General features: G+C 53.0%; 1 protein-coding gene across 9 annotated transcripts in view; it reads right to left on the bottom strand.

Annotated features, from left to right (window-relative positions):
* Positions 1–17,321, bottom strand: part of OPA1 (OPA1 mitochondrial dynamin like GTPase) — a 74,916-nt gene extending 57,595 nt beyond the window's left edge. The window contains exons 1-7 of one of the 9 annotated variants that reach the window (XM_051991615.1): positions 17,096–17,321; positions 13,218–13,533; positions 12,590–12,686; positions 11,719–11,826; positions 8,119–8,169; positions 7,432–7,496; positions 275–385 (exon numbers count right to left, since the gene is read on the bottom strand). In XM_051991615.1, the coding sequence (XP_051847575.1) occupies positions 275–385; positions 7,432–7,496; positions 8,119–8,169; positions 11,719–11,826; positions 12,590–12,686; positions 13,218–13,533; positions 17,096–17,127 (780 nt within the window). In that variant the 5' untranslated portion in view covers positions 17,128–17,321. The remainder of the gene's footprint in view (positions 1–274; positions 386–7,431; positions 7,497–8,118; positions 8,170–11,718; positions 11,827–12,589; positions 12,687–13,217; positions 13,534–17,095) is intronic. The other 8 variants (XM_051991614.1, XM_051991616.1, XM_051991617.1 and 5 more) reach the window with 8 other exon arrangements.
* Between the last annotated feature and the right edge of the window lie 487 nt (positions 17,322–17,808).

Raw genomic sequence — 17,808 nt, forward strand, 5'->3', positions numbered from 1 at the left:
ATAATGAATTCTGCCACGTGGCCCAGGGGAAATCACAAAGTCCATTTTACAAAAGAGGAGTCTGCCCCAGAGTCCAGGGGAGGGACTCCGCAGCAAGGCCGCGTCACGCTGGGATGCCTGACGAGCCCTACGTGCAAACCCCAAGGAGCTGCGTGCCCCGGTACGGCCAGCTCTGGTGTCCGCCACCTTCCATCACGGGGTATCCCCTCTGCTAGCGGGGCCCTGGACTGCCCGATTAGTAGGAACACAGCACGTAGCCCCCTGAGACCATCACCTTGCGCTGCTGCTGGGAATAGCCTGTGTTAAACTGGCCAGCTGCTCTGCGGGCTTCCTCTTCATGCTCTTGGATTTGCTGCTGTAAGATAATGAGCTCACCAAGCAGACCCTGCCACACGTTTACAATGAGAAGGGGAAAATCGGGGAGGAGAACAATGTTAAACCAAAGGGCACAACAAAGACAGATGAGACGGGAAGGAATGGAGCAAAAAAGGACGCCGACCAGGGCGCTGGACAGAGGAGGGGGTGGAGCTCCATTTCTCCCCTGGCAACATCAGAGAAAATGAATGGATGAAAGGGGTTAGGTGTAAATAAAATGGAAACAAGGCGATGTCTGACTCATCCCGAACATTCCCATCAGGCCTTCTGTATCGTCTCCGCATGGGGGAACCTCGACGGGCCAGCCCAGAGCGCCAGGCTCCCGGGAGGACGAGCCCTCAGCCCAGGCTCCTAGTCTACAGGAGAAAGGACAGGCAGGCCGTGTCTGTTAACTCGGCGGGTGGCCCCGCCCCGGCCATCGGTCAGCACCGGTCTCATCATCGTCCAGGAGAATGACACCGGGGGGAGGGGGAGGAAGGGTCAGTGCTTTGTGCTTCTGACAATCGTGGGCTTTCTAACACAATAAATCTGCAAAACGGGTTTTCCCACTTCCATCATTTTTTTCTGTACAGAAGAGTTTAGGTCAAAAAAAATTCTGTTTGAGATTCTGCTAATAATCAGTTAATTAAAAGACAGCCAGCTAGGGAGAGATACATGAGTAATGAGGGAAGAGAGAGAAGGGGGAGGGGGCGGGGGAAGGAAGGAGAAGGAAAAGGGGAGGGGGAAGGAAAGGAGGAGAGAAGGGGGGAAGGAAGAGGGGAGGGAGAGAGAGATGAGGGAGGGAAGGAGAGGACAAAGGATAGGAAGGGAAAAGAGGAGAGGGAAGGGAAAGAAGAAGGATGAGTGATGAAGAGGAAGAACGAGGAAGAATGAAAAAAGGAGGGAAAGAGGCAGGGAGAAAAGAAGAAAGAAAAAGAAGCTCTGTGTGGTAGAATGCTGGGTTCAGGCCTCACTTCTGCCACACCAGATGATGGGGCCAGGGCTCGACCTCTCAATACACTCGGCAAATTAACTCTAATAGTGTAGGTGAGAGGCAGATTAATGATAATGGTATCAGTGGAGAGAACTTCCACGCTAGGCATTCCCTACAGAAGTCCAGATCCAAAAAAGGGAAATCGAGACAAAATTAAGCTGTCTATACGTGCAAAAAATTATTTCAAATTTAGTATTTTAAAATTGAACAAACTTTTTTTTCTCTCGATATCCAGTGACTGCTATCACTGAATATTTTACTTTTGACTAGCTTTTTGAGACTCAGAGCCCTAGTCAATTTTCAAAGCACATGTGGGGTGGAAGGAGGGAAGGATCACCAAATTTAACTTCAAAAGCATATTTATTTAGACATTAAACCAAAAAATGGAAAAGAACAGATGTCAGGCCTGCATGTGAAATGCTCTTTTCTTAATGAGTCAACAAGTCCAAGGACAATGCTTTGGCGGAAATGGGGAGAAAATCAAAATGGACACTAAATGGAAATAAGCCTGGGCCCATCTCACCACTTAGAAATTCAAATATAGCAGAGTCTTGATGACTAAGGGAATTATTTCACCAGCACGAGGAGAACAATGTACTCAGTGTTCATTTAAACACCCATCAGCCTGCACATCAACAATTATGAGAATCCTTTAAATTCGACTAAGAATTTGAAGAAATATCCGAGCTTTCCGAATAATGGGGAAAGAATAAAAGCGTTCACATAACACTTGGTCTTCCATACCAGCACCACACAATTATAAGGAGCTTTGAACTTTCTGAAAAGAAAATGTATAACAAGCATTTCAAAGGAATGATTAAAACCACTAAATACTTCCGGACGCTTGCTCAAAAGCTTTACCTTAACTTACCTTAACTTATATGCAACTAAAACAAAAATAAAAACAAAACCTCCTTCACCTCTATAATTATGAAAACAAAGCTCTATTATTCTCTAAGGGGAACCAGTTTTGCTTTTTAACTAAGTATTTTAAATATAGGAAACAGCAACCCTGAAGGACTTTTTAAACTCTAAGTTATAATTTGTAGAAATTACTGTCAGGCTCAATTGGCAGATAATTATCTGTAGGAGCCACTTAAAATTTTAGCAATTACTTTCAATTTCAAGACCGCATATTTCACTAATAAAATAATATCAACTAATTGTGAGTTTAACAACATACCTTTGAAACTCAGTGGTGGAGGACAAGGCCTCCAGGACAAAGGCTACTGATGATTCACTGGCCCTCTCTCTCCTTACCTGCCCCCAAGTGCTGGCTCCATCATACCACTGTCTGTCCCCAACCACAACAGACTGTTCAACTTGGGGGATTCACCGGCTTTGGGGACCTCACCGATTTTGTCGGGGGCTGTGACATGCCATCGGTGCTTCCGACAACGTACAAGCATCTGTCTACACCTGGGAAAGCATCTTTCTAATCTCCTGACATGGGCTGCATTACATGCTTATGGGCTTCTAAGGAAGCTCCCCAACCCAAGGGTGTGAAGCAGTGAAAGAACGAGGCCACAAAGAACTCTCGTCCTCCTCCTAGGGCTTCTGTTTTCCTTCCAAGGCTGTCAATGGAGAAAGCTGAAATAAATAGTCTTACTTCCTAAAAAGTTGGGAAGAAAATAAGAATTAGGTACAAAACAAAAGGCCTACACTACATTATTTCAGTCTAAGTATTCTTTTAAAAAATATATCTATATATTTATTATAATCATGTTATTGATAATTATTTTTATTTTACATCAAGGCACTTCAGGAATCACCATGTAGGCTTTCCCTTTGTCCATTTCACCCCACACTAAGATAACCAATCAATTAATTAAAACTGGTTCATGCAATTAATCAGCGTATGTGTTATTTTTGCCATTAAGGCGATTTCTCCACTTCAGTAGATAAAATTCTATCTAAAATACAAAATGATTTGCCAGTGGCTTCTGGTGAAACCCAAAGCCCCCAAATCAAACCCAGGCAAGGTTTTGACTAAAAAGGTGATTAAAAGGGTGATTAGAAAGGGTGAGGAAATGTGATTTCCCACAAAGTACTGATTAATTCCAGGAATAATTTTTTTTTAAGTAAATAAATTAAAAAATCAAGGCAAGGCATCAAGAATAAACAGTACCCAAGAATCCCCCTCCCTAACCACTCTGAAAAGACTTCCAGGACTGATGTCCCCAGATGCTGTCACTGAAGAGGGCCGGGCCTTCTGACCACTTTCTCCTTTCTTCAGACAACAAAACAGGCACAGCCTCAGAGACCTAAACCCCAAACTGAAAAGTCCCCTGAAACCCCTTTTAAGGAACTATCTGTTGGACTCCCTCCAAGGCCCCTACAGAGGGAGTAGCTTCTCTCACAAAGCAGAGGGGGCCCACATCCATGCACGGCTCTCGCTCAACTTGGGGACCTGTCTGCAGTGTGATAAAATTGTCCTTATGTCCTCCCTTTGCCTCTCTCCCGACTTCAGCCATCTTTGCTACCTGTGCCAAACAGAGCAAACTGAATCCCAAGGATGGTGCTCATGCGCCCCGGGCTCTCCTCTCCCAATCCCTTCAACCAGTACTCATGGATCACAACCAGGAGGCCCTTCTCCATCCCAGCTGCCCATTGCCTTCTGAGTATGCTGCAGCTGGTCAGTGAGCCCCCCCCACAAGGGTGACCAGGGTCCTGGACAGCACGGAGCACATTAACGTCCCTGGGCCACATCCCCAGCGGGACAAGCTCTCAGCTCTACAAAGGTGAGGGCTTCCTGGGATGGCCCTCTGCTGGGACAGAGGCTGATGTTCAGTCCTGGCTAAGATGAATCCCGTGCCCCCAGCTCCTCTGCTACGGCCTCACCAGCCAGACAACCGGGCGGAGCGTTCAGAGTGCAAGGATAACTTTTACACGTCTGGGGTCACAATGGACTTCCCGGGGTATCAGCCGGTCAGAAGGCTGCTCGCAGCTGGCCCAAAGCCCTTCTTTCTGGCCATCCTCTTCTCACAGGACAAAGCTCTGACAAATCTCACGGAGGTCACAATCGTAGACAAGCAGGCTAGCCACGAAAAGCAGCCCTCCACGAGGCTGGCGACTGCTTCCTGTCCACGTCACTCTGGGGCTGCTCCCACCAACTTCCTCCCTGGGACTCATGGGATACCACCTGCCCAACTGACCTTTGGCCCTTGCATTGGGAGCCTTCCCTATACCAGTCCTTCTTCTGGCCTTCCCACTCTGGGCTCAGTGGACAATGTTCAGGGTCCAGAAGGCAGCAGAGGGTGAAGAGGCTGCTGCCTCCATGACCTATGGTGTCTTGAGATGCTTAGTCCAGAGAAGCTTGGGGAATGAGAGCCCTACCTATCCTGTGGGATGCCAAAGGCCGCGTCCATGAGGTGCCAAAGGCCGTGTCTGTGGGGAAAAGAGCTCGGCCCAGCCAGGAGGAGGGCTAGGAAAAGCTTGAGCGAGAACGCGGCCAGAGAAAGCCCTGAGGTCTCCAAGCAGAGCTGAAGCCACACCTGGGGGACACATCCTGACTCAAATTCCTCTCCTGCACAGACTGGGCCGGGATCTGGCTTAGAACTGAAACTTTGGGCTCTCGCTCAGCAGAATACACGGCAGGGGGGACGGCGTCAAGGACAGCAGCGTTCTGGTGCTCGCAGTGGCCCGTGGGGACACTGGGGCCTGCACAGCAGGAGGGAGGAAGCACTTTTCGCAGGGCCCCTGTGGGCTGGCTCGGGCTCTTTTGACCAATAAACGATCAGCTGAATCTTAAGGGAGATGAAGTGTCATTTCTGTCAGGCAGGAACTGCCCCAATCCACAGGACCACGAGCAGCAGTGATGAAAACGGGGGGAAACGTTCGCCCCAGGGACGACATTCTCCTTCCCACCTTCCTCTCAGACTCCACGCCCGGCTGGTGGGGCTGTGACCGATGATCACACAAAACCACACAGGCCCTTGGGCCTAGCAATACCAGCGCTTGGTGTCTATGGCCCGAGTTGGACGCTGCCGGCTGCACCCCACCAAGCCCATCGGGGAGCATGGGGGAGAGCGGGCAGCAGCTCGCCAGCTGTGGCTCGGGGCACCATGGCTGCCCCTCTGGCTGGGAAGGAAGCTTCGCTGCTCTTCCTGAAAAGACCTCACAGGTGTTTCTTTTGCACCCAAGACAGCACCGAGCCCTAACCCTACAAACCTCAGCCTCTTTGGCTCTGTGAAGGAGGTCCAGCAGCCACAGAACATGGGCACGGCTCCCTGAAGGCCAGAGACAGCTGCCCCTGGGCTCTGGGGGCCTCCTCCAACAACTGCTCACTGTGCCCAGGGCTTCTGGCCGGGATCTCAGCAGGCTTGGCTCGTAGTTCTGCTGATATCTGCACTCTGGAAGTGTTCAGTGGGCTCTCGAGGAGCCTCCCATGTGGGCGGTTCGAGGACGAATGCTTGCCGCAGATTGTCCAGAGCCGCTCTTTTAGCAGATGCTGGTCGTCCTCCTGGGTCTTGCCTTCCTTCCCGGCCACTCTTTCTTGCAGACTCTACTTCCGGCCGAGGCCCCTTGGGTGCGGGAGGACACCAGGCCAGGGTCAGACACGTGGGCGAAGCCCGATGGCCGCCAGATCTCCCTCTGCACTCACTGGCTTGCTGCTCTGCCCGGTCCCGTCTGGTGGGCCGTTTCAGACCAGTCAGGGCCACTAACACTTCAATTTTACAATCACAGGCGCCCACTACCCAACCCTCCAATGCTTTCTGTGCCACAAACAGAATTGCCTGAATAATGAGGACCACTGGCGGAGGCCCAGAAATCTCTGGTCAACAGAGACTTTGTGACCAAACATGATTCACTGGCACACGGGGTAACCTGCAACGAAGTATCTTCACGTCTAAGACTAATTGTCATAAAAAGATGGGGAAATTCTTGAAGCATTTTGTGGACATCATAATTAAATAAAAATTTTATGCCAACAAAATGCATTTTAATAAGGAACTAATTTGAAATAAGCAAGGAGGCAAAACACCACATGTAACTGAAGCAAGAAACTCCCCTCCCTCCCCCCCCCCCCCCGCCTTTGCCTCTGACCTGGGCTGCCATCCCCCTTCTGTGCTCTGTGTGTGACCCTGCTCCCTCCTCCCAGAACGTCTCTTGAGCCCAGAGAGGATGAACAGATCTCTACCTAATCCATGCCAAGAGTTTGCCACCAACTTCAGCCCCCAAACAGGATGGCAACTCATCTACCCGACGAAAAAGTTCTAAGGGAACTGAGGTAACAAGGATTCTGGGCAAGATGTCCTTTAGGTTCCAGAGATAAGGGATGCAAATCAAAGATGGCGGGCAGCTGCTGCCTGCATGGCCCAGCACAAGCCCTGAAATCTCGGGGCCTCAGCTCCCCGGGATGCCCTTCTCAGAGCCTTACAGCTCCACCCGTCTGATCGCCATTTTCCACCTCCATGGTCCAGATAATCATCAAGACACGTGTGCCTTCCAGTACTGTTTAAAACCAAACTGAAAGGGAGTGAAAGACGAGGAAGAATGAAAACCTCTCCTCTGAACTCCTGCTTTCCCAAACTGAAAGCCTGCGAGACTTCACCATCACACAGGGGATCCCACCTTCCCTTCCCTGTGATTAATACCAGGAACCTTTCAAAAATGCTGCACTGAAATATTTCACTGCAAAAAAGAATATAACAAATATCTAATTTTTAAATAAAAAGCTATTCATTCAAAACCTATTTCCAAAAAAATGTCATTCATGGAAATCTTTAACATGAGCATTTTGCCCCCAAAGGAAAATGTCCACAGACTTTAGGATCTACTTATCAGATCACAAGAGGCAGGGCAGGCAGGCCCTGGCCCTCTCCAGTTTAATGGATGCCAACCGAAACAAGCGGAGGCATTTCCTCATCAAGAATTCCCACGCCCATGAACCCACATCCTTCCCAAAACACAAAAGACACCCGAGACTTGATACTGGCACTAATCCTCCAGAAGGACATTTCAGAGGGCAGCTGGGGAGGGGGGGAGGGGAGGGTCCTTCTCAACAGGTGGCCCGGTGCCAGCGGAGCCCTCCCGTACCCTCCCAAGCACCCACACAGACAGGGCTTTCCTTTCCCTCTTACCTTTTTAAACTGCCTGTCGCTTTCGGACGCATCAGTGGCTCGAAACGCCGTTTCTCCCGAGGTCCCTAGAAGACAAGCACGTATACCTGTGACCCCTCCACAACCCGCTCCCAAACCCAGACCTCGTCTGGAAGTTAGTCTGAGAGCAACTTATCATCTGGGCTAAAAGCAGCCGATGCCCAGCCCGAGATTATTCCGTTTTCTCAGAAAAATGCCCAGCCAATTACTCAGAGATGCAAAGTGACCTCAGCACTTTGAGAAAACATGGCAAGTCATTCCAACAGAGAATAAACAAGTAACCTTAAATTAGGCTTGCTGCGGGTAATATGGGCAGCTCTGCCAGGTGTAAGAACAGATACTGCTATAAAAAATGACAGAGGGAAAAGGCCAAATTTAAAATGCCAGCCACAACAAAGCAGACGAGACGTCCCCAAATGATATGGAGAGCTCTGTGCAGGATGCTTGGGCCAAGCAAACGATTGGGGAAATAGTTTACTATTGAGGCACATGATTAAGAATTTGTGTTCTCCCATGAGGGAACGACTTCGCCGTCACCAGGTTTGCCGGAGACAATTCTGGGTTCCGGAATGGAGGAGGATTATCAGAGCAGCACTCCCAGTTTGATTTGTAATTAGTGTGTCAGAAACACGGAGAGGCACGAAGGTCAGCACAGCATTTTGTACACACCTAACAACAGAAGGTCAGAAGCTCCTACGACTTCACTAACCCATTTGTCACCTGTGAAAAGTCAGCAAAAGGGGAAACGAAAAATAACGTGAAATGAACATGGACACGGGGAGCCGAGCTCCTGGCCAAGCTCTCACCCTCCGCTGGCCTCAGTTTCCCTCTCTGTAAAGAGACACAGCTCAGATGGCTGTTGTGAGGGTCACCACGGACGCCCTTACAAAGCACTGAGGACAGGACCTGGCAAGTAACGGGTGCTTGCTGATACCGCTTTCTGCTTTCCTTCTTTCTCACCCAGCTCTTCCCCCAACGTGCACTTTACTGTGGAAAGCTTCTGGAAAACCAGCCCATGAGAGTCTGACTCCGCGTGGGGGATGGCTAAACAAAGAGCTAGTAAGCTGTGCCAACTTGTACAAAAAGTTTAAAAAACTGCTCTGGCCAACGCACGGCATTTTTGATTACTTGGAAAGTTACAGAATTTTACCGAACAATCTCCCCAAATCGGCTCAGAGCAAACAAAAGACAGGTATCGCCAAATTCTTTATCATTTTGTTTTTCTTTCCATGATTTTTCTTTGGGGGGAAAAAGTCTAGAGAAATGAAATTTTAACCAGCTCTTCTATCTATGAGGAACAAATATTAGGGCCTAAATATAAAGTACCCTAAAAATAGATGAGACAGGTAAGATCTTGATCAAAATCTCCTGAGAAAAACTTAGGAGAAGTTCAGGCCTGATTCTGTGATGTGTGTGTCTGTTTTGTAAATGATGATACAAAGTTTACTTCAGATAGAAATGAACCTTATATAATCAGGAAAATCTTTTAAGAGAATAGGAAAAATCTGATTTGTCTATGCTTTGTGCTAAACCATGGCTAACAGGTTTTCACTTAAGCCTTTTCTTTTGGCATAATCAACCAAAAGAAACAGACTATAAAAGTAATTAACTTTCAAAAAAGGCTTAAAAGACAACAATTATCTAATTTTTTCTCTGTTTTCATTGGAAATCAATGAGAAGACAGATACAGAAATGAAAACTAAGATTACCGCCTCCCCCCCCAAAAAAATTAGAAACCAAATTTTATGAAAACTCAAAAACAGAATAATCAAAATTTCTTCCATTTCTAAATTATAGTTTGGATAGCTTTATAAAGTATTTTGATGAGTTTATGGGTACTACCACACTGTAGATTTAATGAAAACAACAATAACAACAGCCAAAAAAAAAAAAAATCACAGATCAGTTATTCTTTAATGGGACCTTTTAAATGACTAAGGATTGATTTAAAGCTAAAGTCTGCATTTGAAGAACTGTTTCATCAGCTATGACATGTTTAGGAAGGATTTAGTGAAATATGAATTCACGGAAGTATTAAAATAAAACCTTAAGAAATGTTATAGGAGAAATTCATTAAAATCTTTGTGAGCTTAAATAGTTCTACAACTCAGAATTTAAAAAAGAAAACCCATTTGCTAAGTCTAGAGAAGTGTCAGCTACCTAATCTCTTAAGTCTGAAGTTCTGGGGTATCAATATGTGAAACGGATTTTAATTTTAATGTGGAATAAAGGGATACTTAAAGTTGGGATAAGTTTGTTGCAAGAAGGAATGTTTATTAGTAGAAGGCAAATTTTAGACTATCTTCAGCAAAGAGTAAATGTGGTTAGAACTGCAGTTCATTTAACCTTTTGTTTGCTGCTTTTAGATAAGCAACCTGAGGACACCAAGCAAGTTCTGATACATGACTCTGACTGAAGATAAATCCCAAAGTGCTCCAAGAAAAAGAGAGATCACACTCCCCATCAGATATAAAATATTAAATGAAATTATGAGATCTGTCAAAATAACCAAAAGTCCTTAAATTGCCCACACTTTAAAGGACACATCAAACCTAATGGCTTATTAAATGCTATTGTAAAAATCTCAAAAAAAAAATTAACAAACAAAAACAAACAAACAAAAAAAATCCAAACCCCACCTGGTTCTAGCCTGGAACTGACATGACCTTAGAAATGTATTTTTCTCTTAATGTAAAATGTCCTTATTTTGTTTCTATGAAACAACTGCTATAACCATGGAAGGTTATCAATATAAAACCTTTGTTTCAAAGGTTAATACCGGAGATATCGGAGCTATTACAACAAGATACAGGTATAAGGTTTGAACTTAAAACTGTACTTAAAGTTGGGATAAGTTTGTTGCAGGAAGGAATATTTATTAGTAGAAGGCAAATTTTAGACTATCTTCAGCAAAGAGTAAATGTAGTCTAAAATTTTAGTCCTTCCTAAAAGTAATGTAAGATCTATCTTGTCAGAGATTTTTAAGAGAAAAGAGGGCTTCTGCAAGTGACCCGAACTGGAAAAGCTAATCCGCTGGATACTGCTCTGAAGCCCCAGTTCTTCCAGTATTCCTAAGAGAGATCTCCAGAGGACCCAAGGACTGAATTCGAGGCTTTGCAACATCATAATAGAGCAGCTCTTTGTTAGACTGTCTTTTCCACAAACTCACACACAGGACAGACAATGCTCGTGTTGCTGTGCTAGATCAAATGCCCTATGGGTCCCCAATTTCTGTACCTCATGGGGCATGTTTGACCAGAGTCCTCTCCTCTCTCTCATGGGTTAGCGAGTCAGACACCTCAGACATTCATTGTGTATTTAGGATATGATGAGCTAATATTGGATCCAACAAAACCCAATCAGTATGTTGTAAGCTGTTTCTCTAATGTCACCCTTGTGCCTCTCAGTACCTTACCCACTGAGGACCGCCCTCCATGCATTTAGATTGTAACGATCCACAGAAACACTGGGGTCTTGGAAAATTTGAGACCCCTCCTCTATTCCATTCAGTATTAATCAATTTGATAGAATCATATCCAAGTTCTGTACATAAGACCCAGAGCTGAGAGCTGCAGATTCTAAGTAACTATAATAAGTTAACCACAGGCCCTCCACCCTCGTTCCGCCTTGTCATGGTGACCAAGCCCAGAGGGGCAGAGATCACAACTACATGGAAAATCCCAAAATATTTCTGTGCCTCCGGACAATCCCTTGTTCTAAAGGTGCAGGTGACCAACTGATGCAGGTCACTGACTGATAGCCTGAACCACTTCCTCCGGCCCAATCTAAGGGGAAGTTTTGTGGAGATATTCCTGGGTCCCTGCAACATGTTACTGTGCTTATTTTAACTTGTGTATCACATGACTGTGCTTACTGTGACTGCTCTGGGATGCACAGGACTCGGGAAGGAGGAGGCAGCTCAGATCGTGAGGAAGATCTGAGGTTCCCTTCACTACAGGGGATCGATCGTGAACCCTTTTATAAAATGCTGTTTGCTCAGAGCTCTCAGTCTCTTTTACTGTAGTGGGATAATTTTAATCTCTACATTTTAAATCAACTATTAAAGACAAAGAAAAAACTTTAAGAGCAGATTCTAGCTGCTAACCCCACCCTGTTTAGCTCTGATTCTTTTCAAAAATCAGCCAGCTTCCCTGTGCCCGCTAACCCGAGGAGCAGTGAGTTTTAAGTCCCCTTTTGGAGCAGCGACTCGGCCCTGGAGTCCATTCCCGCTTGGCTCCAGGTGTGACCTTAGGCACGTGCAAGCCTCACCTGTGGAGAAGAAGTCCTTGAGCAGGCTGAAGCTTCCCGCCAGCTTGTCCAGGTCCGGAATCAGCTTCGCCAAGGCCTCTGAATCCGGGAGGGCCTTACTGAGCTTCTCTGGAGAAGTGAAAGAGGAAACCTGTCAGGGACGGCCCAGAGATAGCGCTCGCCTCTGACCGGGGCCCTGGCTGCTCTCCCCTAGCCCCCAGCAAAGGGAAAAACCGGTAACAGGAAGCAGACTCGGACCCGGGCGTGGGGCAGCGCCTCCATGCAACTGTCGGAAGACAGGGAAGAAAAGAGCTGGACTATCAAAGGTAGGAATGAAGGAATGGGATAGAGCAACAGCCATCAAAAACATCTGCTACTGCCTGAAAACCAGAGCAAGTGATGGAAAAGAGAATGAGCAACTCACTAAAGGAAGCTTAAATAGCGTCGTACACTACTGAAATCACTGGGGTCAAATGGATCTTTCCATTGTGTGTGTGTATGAGAGAGAGAGAGAATTCTGGGAGTGGGGCTTGCTAAGCCGCCCTCGGGAAGCCACGGCTCGTGTCTATGGCACAGGGGTCTGTGTGAGGAGGGGGGCGCCCTGAGAAAAGGCCACGTGCAGACCGACACCTGAAGCACAACACCGCCCTGAGCTCAGGCAGCACTCACACAAAGCAAGACCCCCCGCCAGAGCATTCTCTGAGTATCATCAGTCACTGGAAAGGAAGGAGCGGCCACTTCCGGACCCCCCATTTAAATAGCACCAAAACCAAGTGAAGCTCAAGCCTGGCCCTCCGGCCCCGCGGCCATCGCACCCTGGCACTCTGCTGGCCCAACCACCGAGGTCAGGTCCTGTGAGATCTGAGAGTGGGGGCGGGGCAAGGGCACCTACCCAGGTCGATGTACTCGTCCAGCTGCCACACAAAGTCAGGCACGATCCACTTGTAGTCGCTGAGGTCGGGCATCATGTCCTTCCACTGGTCGAAGGTCTAGAAGACAAAAGGGCCCTTCAGTGAGACTGGGCGTCCCTCCGAGGCCCCAAGCACGTGCTGGCTCACCCACAGAGCGAGTCTGAGCCCTGGGTGTGAACAGGGACCTCCCAAGTTCTCCCAGGGACAAGGACATGTCACCCGGCCCTCCTCCCACCCCTGGGGGGCGACGTCCATCCCCAGAGAGCCGAGTTCGGATTCCAACCAGCCGCAGGGCTAACGCTTCCTTCCCCGGGACAGCAGGGGCCGAGCGTCTGGCTGGAGACCGACCTAAGCCTGAGATCCTAGATTTTCCATGAACTGCCCGAAATCCCGCTTTCCTCTTTGTGCTCCGCCCTGGGAAGAAGCGCGAAGCCACCCCGGGCCTGGACAGTGACCGAGAGCATCGCCACGAGCACGAGTGGGTGCCCGCTGCGGGGGGGAGTGTTCCCAACCTTTGTGTTCCCAATCTCTGGGCCCCATTTTAGAGAAAACCAGCTTGGGACTGAACGTGGGGCGGCCCCGAGGCGGCCGGGGCCCGCCCCCCCTCACCTTCTTGGCTGTGTAGCCGCCGCCCACGGCCGACCCCAGGAGCAGGTAGCGGAGCCGCAGGAGCCGGGCCGCCAGGCGGGCCGGCCAGAAGTGCCTCCGCGACTGGTAGCTGGGCTTGGCCGGAGAGAGCTTCCATCTTCGGAGCGCGAGGTGGCTGAGGGAGGAGAAGGGCTGACAGCCCTGCAGCTGGGCCCGCGGAGGCCTCGCCGTGGGGGGGCGCGGGTGGTGGAGGCTCCGGGACACGAGGCGCGGCTGCGGCAGGGAGAGCGCGCCTCTGATGGCGCAGCCAGCGCTCACCAGGCTCCGGCAGACCTCACTGCAAACGAGGGGGAGCAGAGGGTTAAAGGGAACCCCAGCCAAGACTTCCTCTGCCCGAGAACAGCAGCGACAGCAGGAGGCGGTGCCCGCGGCCCACACTCGGCGCATTCCGACTGGACCCCAAAGGGCAAGGAGAAGCTGGGGGCCAGGAAGGGCTGACCCCGGGGCCACAGAGCCTGGTCCTTCCTGGCAGAGCCCAGTCTTCCCCCGGCAGAGCTTGGTCCTCCCCCGGCAGAGCCCGGTCCTCCCCTGGCAGAGCCCAGTCTTCCCCCGGCAGAGCTTGGTCCTCCCCCGGCAGAGCCCGGTCCTCCCCTGGCAGAGCCCAGTCTTCCCCCGGCAGAGCTTGGTCCTCCCCCGGCAGAGCCTGACCCTCCCCTGGCAGAGCTTGGTCCTCCCCCGGCAGAGCCCGGCCCTCCCCCGGCAGAGCCTGGTCCTCCCCCGGCAGAGCCCGGCCCTCCCCCGGCCCAGCCCCCGCCTCCTCCAGGACTCAGCCTCCTCACAAACTTCCCTCACAGAGGCCCAGCCCCAGTGTGGACAGGCGACCTTGATTCTTTGTAACCTTGACATAAAGCCTGGTATTGGGGCCAGTCTGGGCGCCCCCCTGGCCCTTGGCTGGATGACACCCGGAGACTGCAGGCCCCGCCTCCTGCCAATCTCAGCCCCCAACGGGCCGCACGGCGCCCTCGGCCACCTCTCCTACAAACTCCTCGAGGGCAGAAGCTGAGCGTTTCCCCTTTGGACCCCGGCACAAAGCGCCTCGCCCACGGCGGGAGCTTTACAGGGCTCTGCTGAATTCAACAGGACGAAAACGGTTGGAGAGGGAGGGGAACGCTGCCCCCAGCCAGACTCCATCACTAAATTACTGCACCTCTCCCCCTCCCCCCCAGCTCTCTAGTTATCTCACTGGCCCGTCCCCAACAGCTCCGGCGCAGAATCTGCCACATTTCTACGCCTCTCTCCCACCGCAACGGCAAACAACCGGCTTTTCTTTCCAGTCGAGACACTGGTGCAGGGCCAATGGTGCTCCAGGCTCCCCGTATGGGGCTGGCGGTGCTCTGGGCTCCCTGTGTGGGGCCAATGGTGCTCTGGGCTCCCTGTGTGAGGCTGGCCGTGCTCCGGGCTCCCTGTGTGGGGCTGACGGTGCTCCGGGCTCCCTGTGTGAGGCCGGCTGTGCTCCGGGCTCCCTGTGTGGGGCTGACGGTGCTCCGGGCTCCCTGTGTGAGGCCGGCTGTGCTCCGGGCTCCCTGTGTGGGGCTGACGGTGCTCTGGGCTCCCTGTGCGGGGCTGGCCGTGATCCCCGTGCGGGGCTGACGGTGCTCCGGGCTCCCTGTGCGGGGCTGGCCGTGATCCCCGTGCGGGGCTGACGGTGCTCCGGGCTCCCTGTGCGGGGCTGGCCGTGATCCCCGTGCGGGGCTGACGGTGCTCCGGGCTCCCTGTGCGGGGCTGGCCGTGATCCCCGTGCGGGGCTGACGGTGCTCCGGGCTCCCTGTGACAGTGCTCCGGGCTCCCTGTGTGGGGCTGACGGTGCTCCGGGCTCCCTGTGACAGTGCTCTGGGCTCCCTGTGTGGGGCTGACGGTGCTCCGGGCTTGCGGGCCCCGGTCCCTGAGCTGTGCGAGAGCGTTATTCTGCTCTGACGAGCACGAGCCCCCCTCACTGGCCCGGCGCAGCCGTCTTGGATCTTCCCCCACGAAGGGCCCACGAGCCGCCGCCGGGTGACCAGTGACAGCATCAAGTCTGCCCCCAGAGCCGGCGCCACATGAGGGGGGAGGAGGGGCTGTGGCCTCAAGGTCCAGGCAGAGGTCGGGGAAATTTCTCCCCATTCTGATCCGTTGACCAAACTCCTCTCCTCATGATCCAGCAATGGCTCCGCCCAGAAGCTCAGTCCTCTCCCAGAGGGCTCCTCTCGGCCCATCCTCAAAAGCTTCTGGGACCGAACAGCCCTTCCCTCTGCCCCCAGGGCTCAGTGCTGGGGACCCGGAGGAGGAGAATCCTGCTGCACACGAGTGGCGGCTACGAGCCCCAGCGCTCCCGGAGGCAGCTCCTGCGCTGTGACTGGACGCCATTGAGGGAGCACAAAAGAAAACGAGGTGAGGAAAAAATACCCAGTGGGAGGGAAGGACAGAACAGGTTCCTCCTTGTGGGCGCTGAGCCAAGAGGGTCGACACTGCAGTCCTCCTGCCGGAGCACAGGCAAAAATCACCCAGACGCTCTCGGGGGAAGCGGCATCAGGAAGCCCCGGGGGGAGGGGGCTCTCCCTCGGTCCTCGCTCCAGCAGTGGCCCCAGACCCTGAGACAAACTGCCCAGCGGCTGCAGATGCCCCCCACCGGTGCCCACCCGGCAGAACCTAACAAAGCCCCCACCCCGGGCCCACCCCAAGCCCACCGGGGCACAGAAGCCAGCCCAAGAAAATCAGAAACTCCCATGGCCGGAGAGAAGCTAATTCTCTGCGGGGAGAATCAGCCAAACAAACCAAACAGGAGGGAAAGGGGAAAATGTAAAATCTCTCAGGGAAAAGGACCCAGGAGGGACCCTCAAGGAAACTGCCCCAGCAGGGAGGAGCCAGAGGGCGGAGGGGCCAGGACAGAGGCCCCTCTGGAAGAGCCCCGAAGACCGAGCCCCCAAGGCCGGCCCAAGGCCGAGCCCCCCAGGCCGAGCCCCCCAGGCCGAGCCCCGAAGCCCAGCCCCCGCGGCAGGAGCGGGGCACTGTCCCTCCGGCCGCAGCTTTCACCGAGAGCCGGCAATATTGTGCCCCTCTGGGGAGGCCGCCTGCGGCCGCTTCCCACGAAGCCCAGCACTAGACAGTCCCACCTTCAGAGCGGGCTCGGGGGAAGCCCCCAAAGCTCTGGCAGCGCCGGCTCCGGGCCGGAGGGGAGGAAGGGGCGGGGCCCGAGTCCTCCAGGTCTCCCCTCCCCCGAGCGTCTCTCGCACAGAACGGGCCCGAAGCCCGGCCCGGGCAGAGTAACGCTGCCGCACAGCTCAGGGACCCGGGCCCTGTAAAGGGCCCTCATTAAACACCTACGGCCCGCAAGGCTGCGGGGGAGCCGCCCCCTCCCGGCCGGAGCAAGGCCAGTCCCGCGGCTTCGAGGAGACGGGGAGGACCCCGGCCCTCCCACCAAGGGCCTCCCGCCCTGAGGCAGGACACCAGGCCGAGCCCCCAAGCAGGTGACTGACGCCCCTCGGGCCTCGGCGGCCACGCCCAAGGGACCGGGGTCCTCCAGGCTGCTCTCGGCCCGCCCCGAGCTCCTCCGTCCGGCCACCCTGAGGCTGAGCCACCCGGGAGAGGGGCCAGAAGTGGAGAAGGGGCGGCTCCCTCACACCCCCCGGGGCTGGGGCCTGGCCCACAGGTGCGGGGGGACTAAGGGAGGGGAGGGAGGGGAGCAGGGGAAGAGGGAGAGGGAGGGGAGCTGGCCCCTCGGGGCCCCCCTGCCCACCCGGGCTTTCCGGCCGCCGGGAGGCGGGGGCTGCTGCCGGGCCGGGCTCCGTGCGGCGGGGGGCGCTGGAGGTTCACCGGGTCCCCGGGCTCCGGCGCTGCCCTCCCCGGCCGCCCCCGGCTCTCACCAGGCCTCGGTGGCACGGCGCGCCCGCCACATGTCGCCTCCGGTAGCGGTCTCAGGCCGCTGCCTGCTCCTCCTCCGCGGGCTCCGGCTCCTCCTGCTCTTTCTCCTCCGCGGGCTTCAGCGGCGGCCGGCCCAGGCCAAGGGAGGAGCGCGCAGTGACGGCAAGGACATCCAGTGGCAGCCGCGGCTCGGCTAGCGGCCTCCGCTTCCGGGGGCCCGGCCGGCTTCCGTAGCGCGTCCGGCGTGGAAAAAGCGTCCCCCCGGGCGCCGGGGCCAGAAATACAAACGTTCCGGGCGGGCCGCTGAGCGCATGCGCCCTCAGGAGAGCTAGCAACGGAGCAGCCGCCGGCGGACGCGCGTGCGCGCTCGGTTGCTGGCAGCAGGGGGCGGGGCTCGGCAACTGGAGGACATGCGCACACTCCTGAACCTGAGTTGTAGCGCAGGCCCTCTAGGGGCTGAAAGAGGCGGCAAGGAGTGGAAGGATACAATGTATCCTATTAGAAAAATGTCTACACTTTTTATGTAAAATGTGTTTTAATCTACGAGAACCTTTCCGCTAAATACATATATTAATGCATATGCATGTATGTGCAATAGAAATCCACACACGCAGACGTACAATTTTTTTTTTAATTTTAAATTTTATTTTATTTAATAATAACTTTGTATTGACAGAATCCATGCCAGGGTAATTTTTTACAGCATTATCCCTTG

This window comes from Antechinus flavipes, chromosome 3 (assembly GCF_016432865.1).
Source record: "Antechinus flavipes isolate AdamAnt ecotype Samford, QLD, Australia chromosome 3, AdamAnt_v2, whole genome shotgun sequence".
Lineage (NCBI taxonomy): Eukaryota > Metazoa > Chordata > Mammalia > Dasyuromorphia > Dasyuridae > Antechinus > Antechinus flavipes.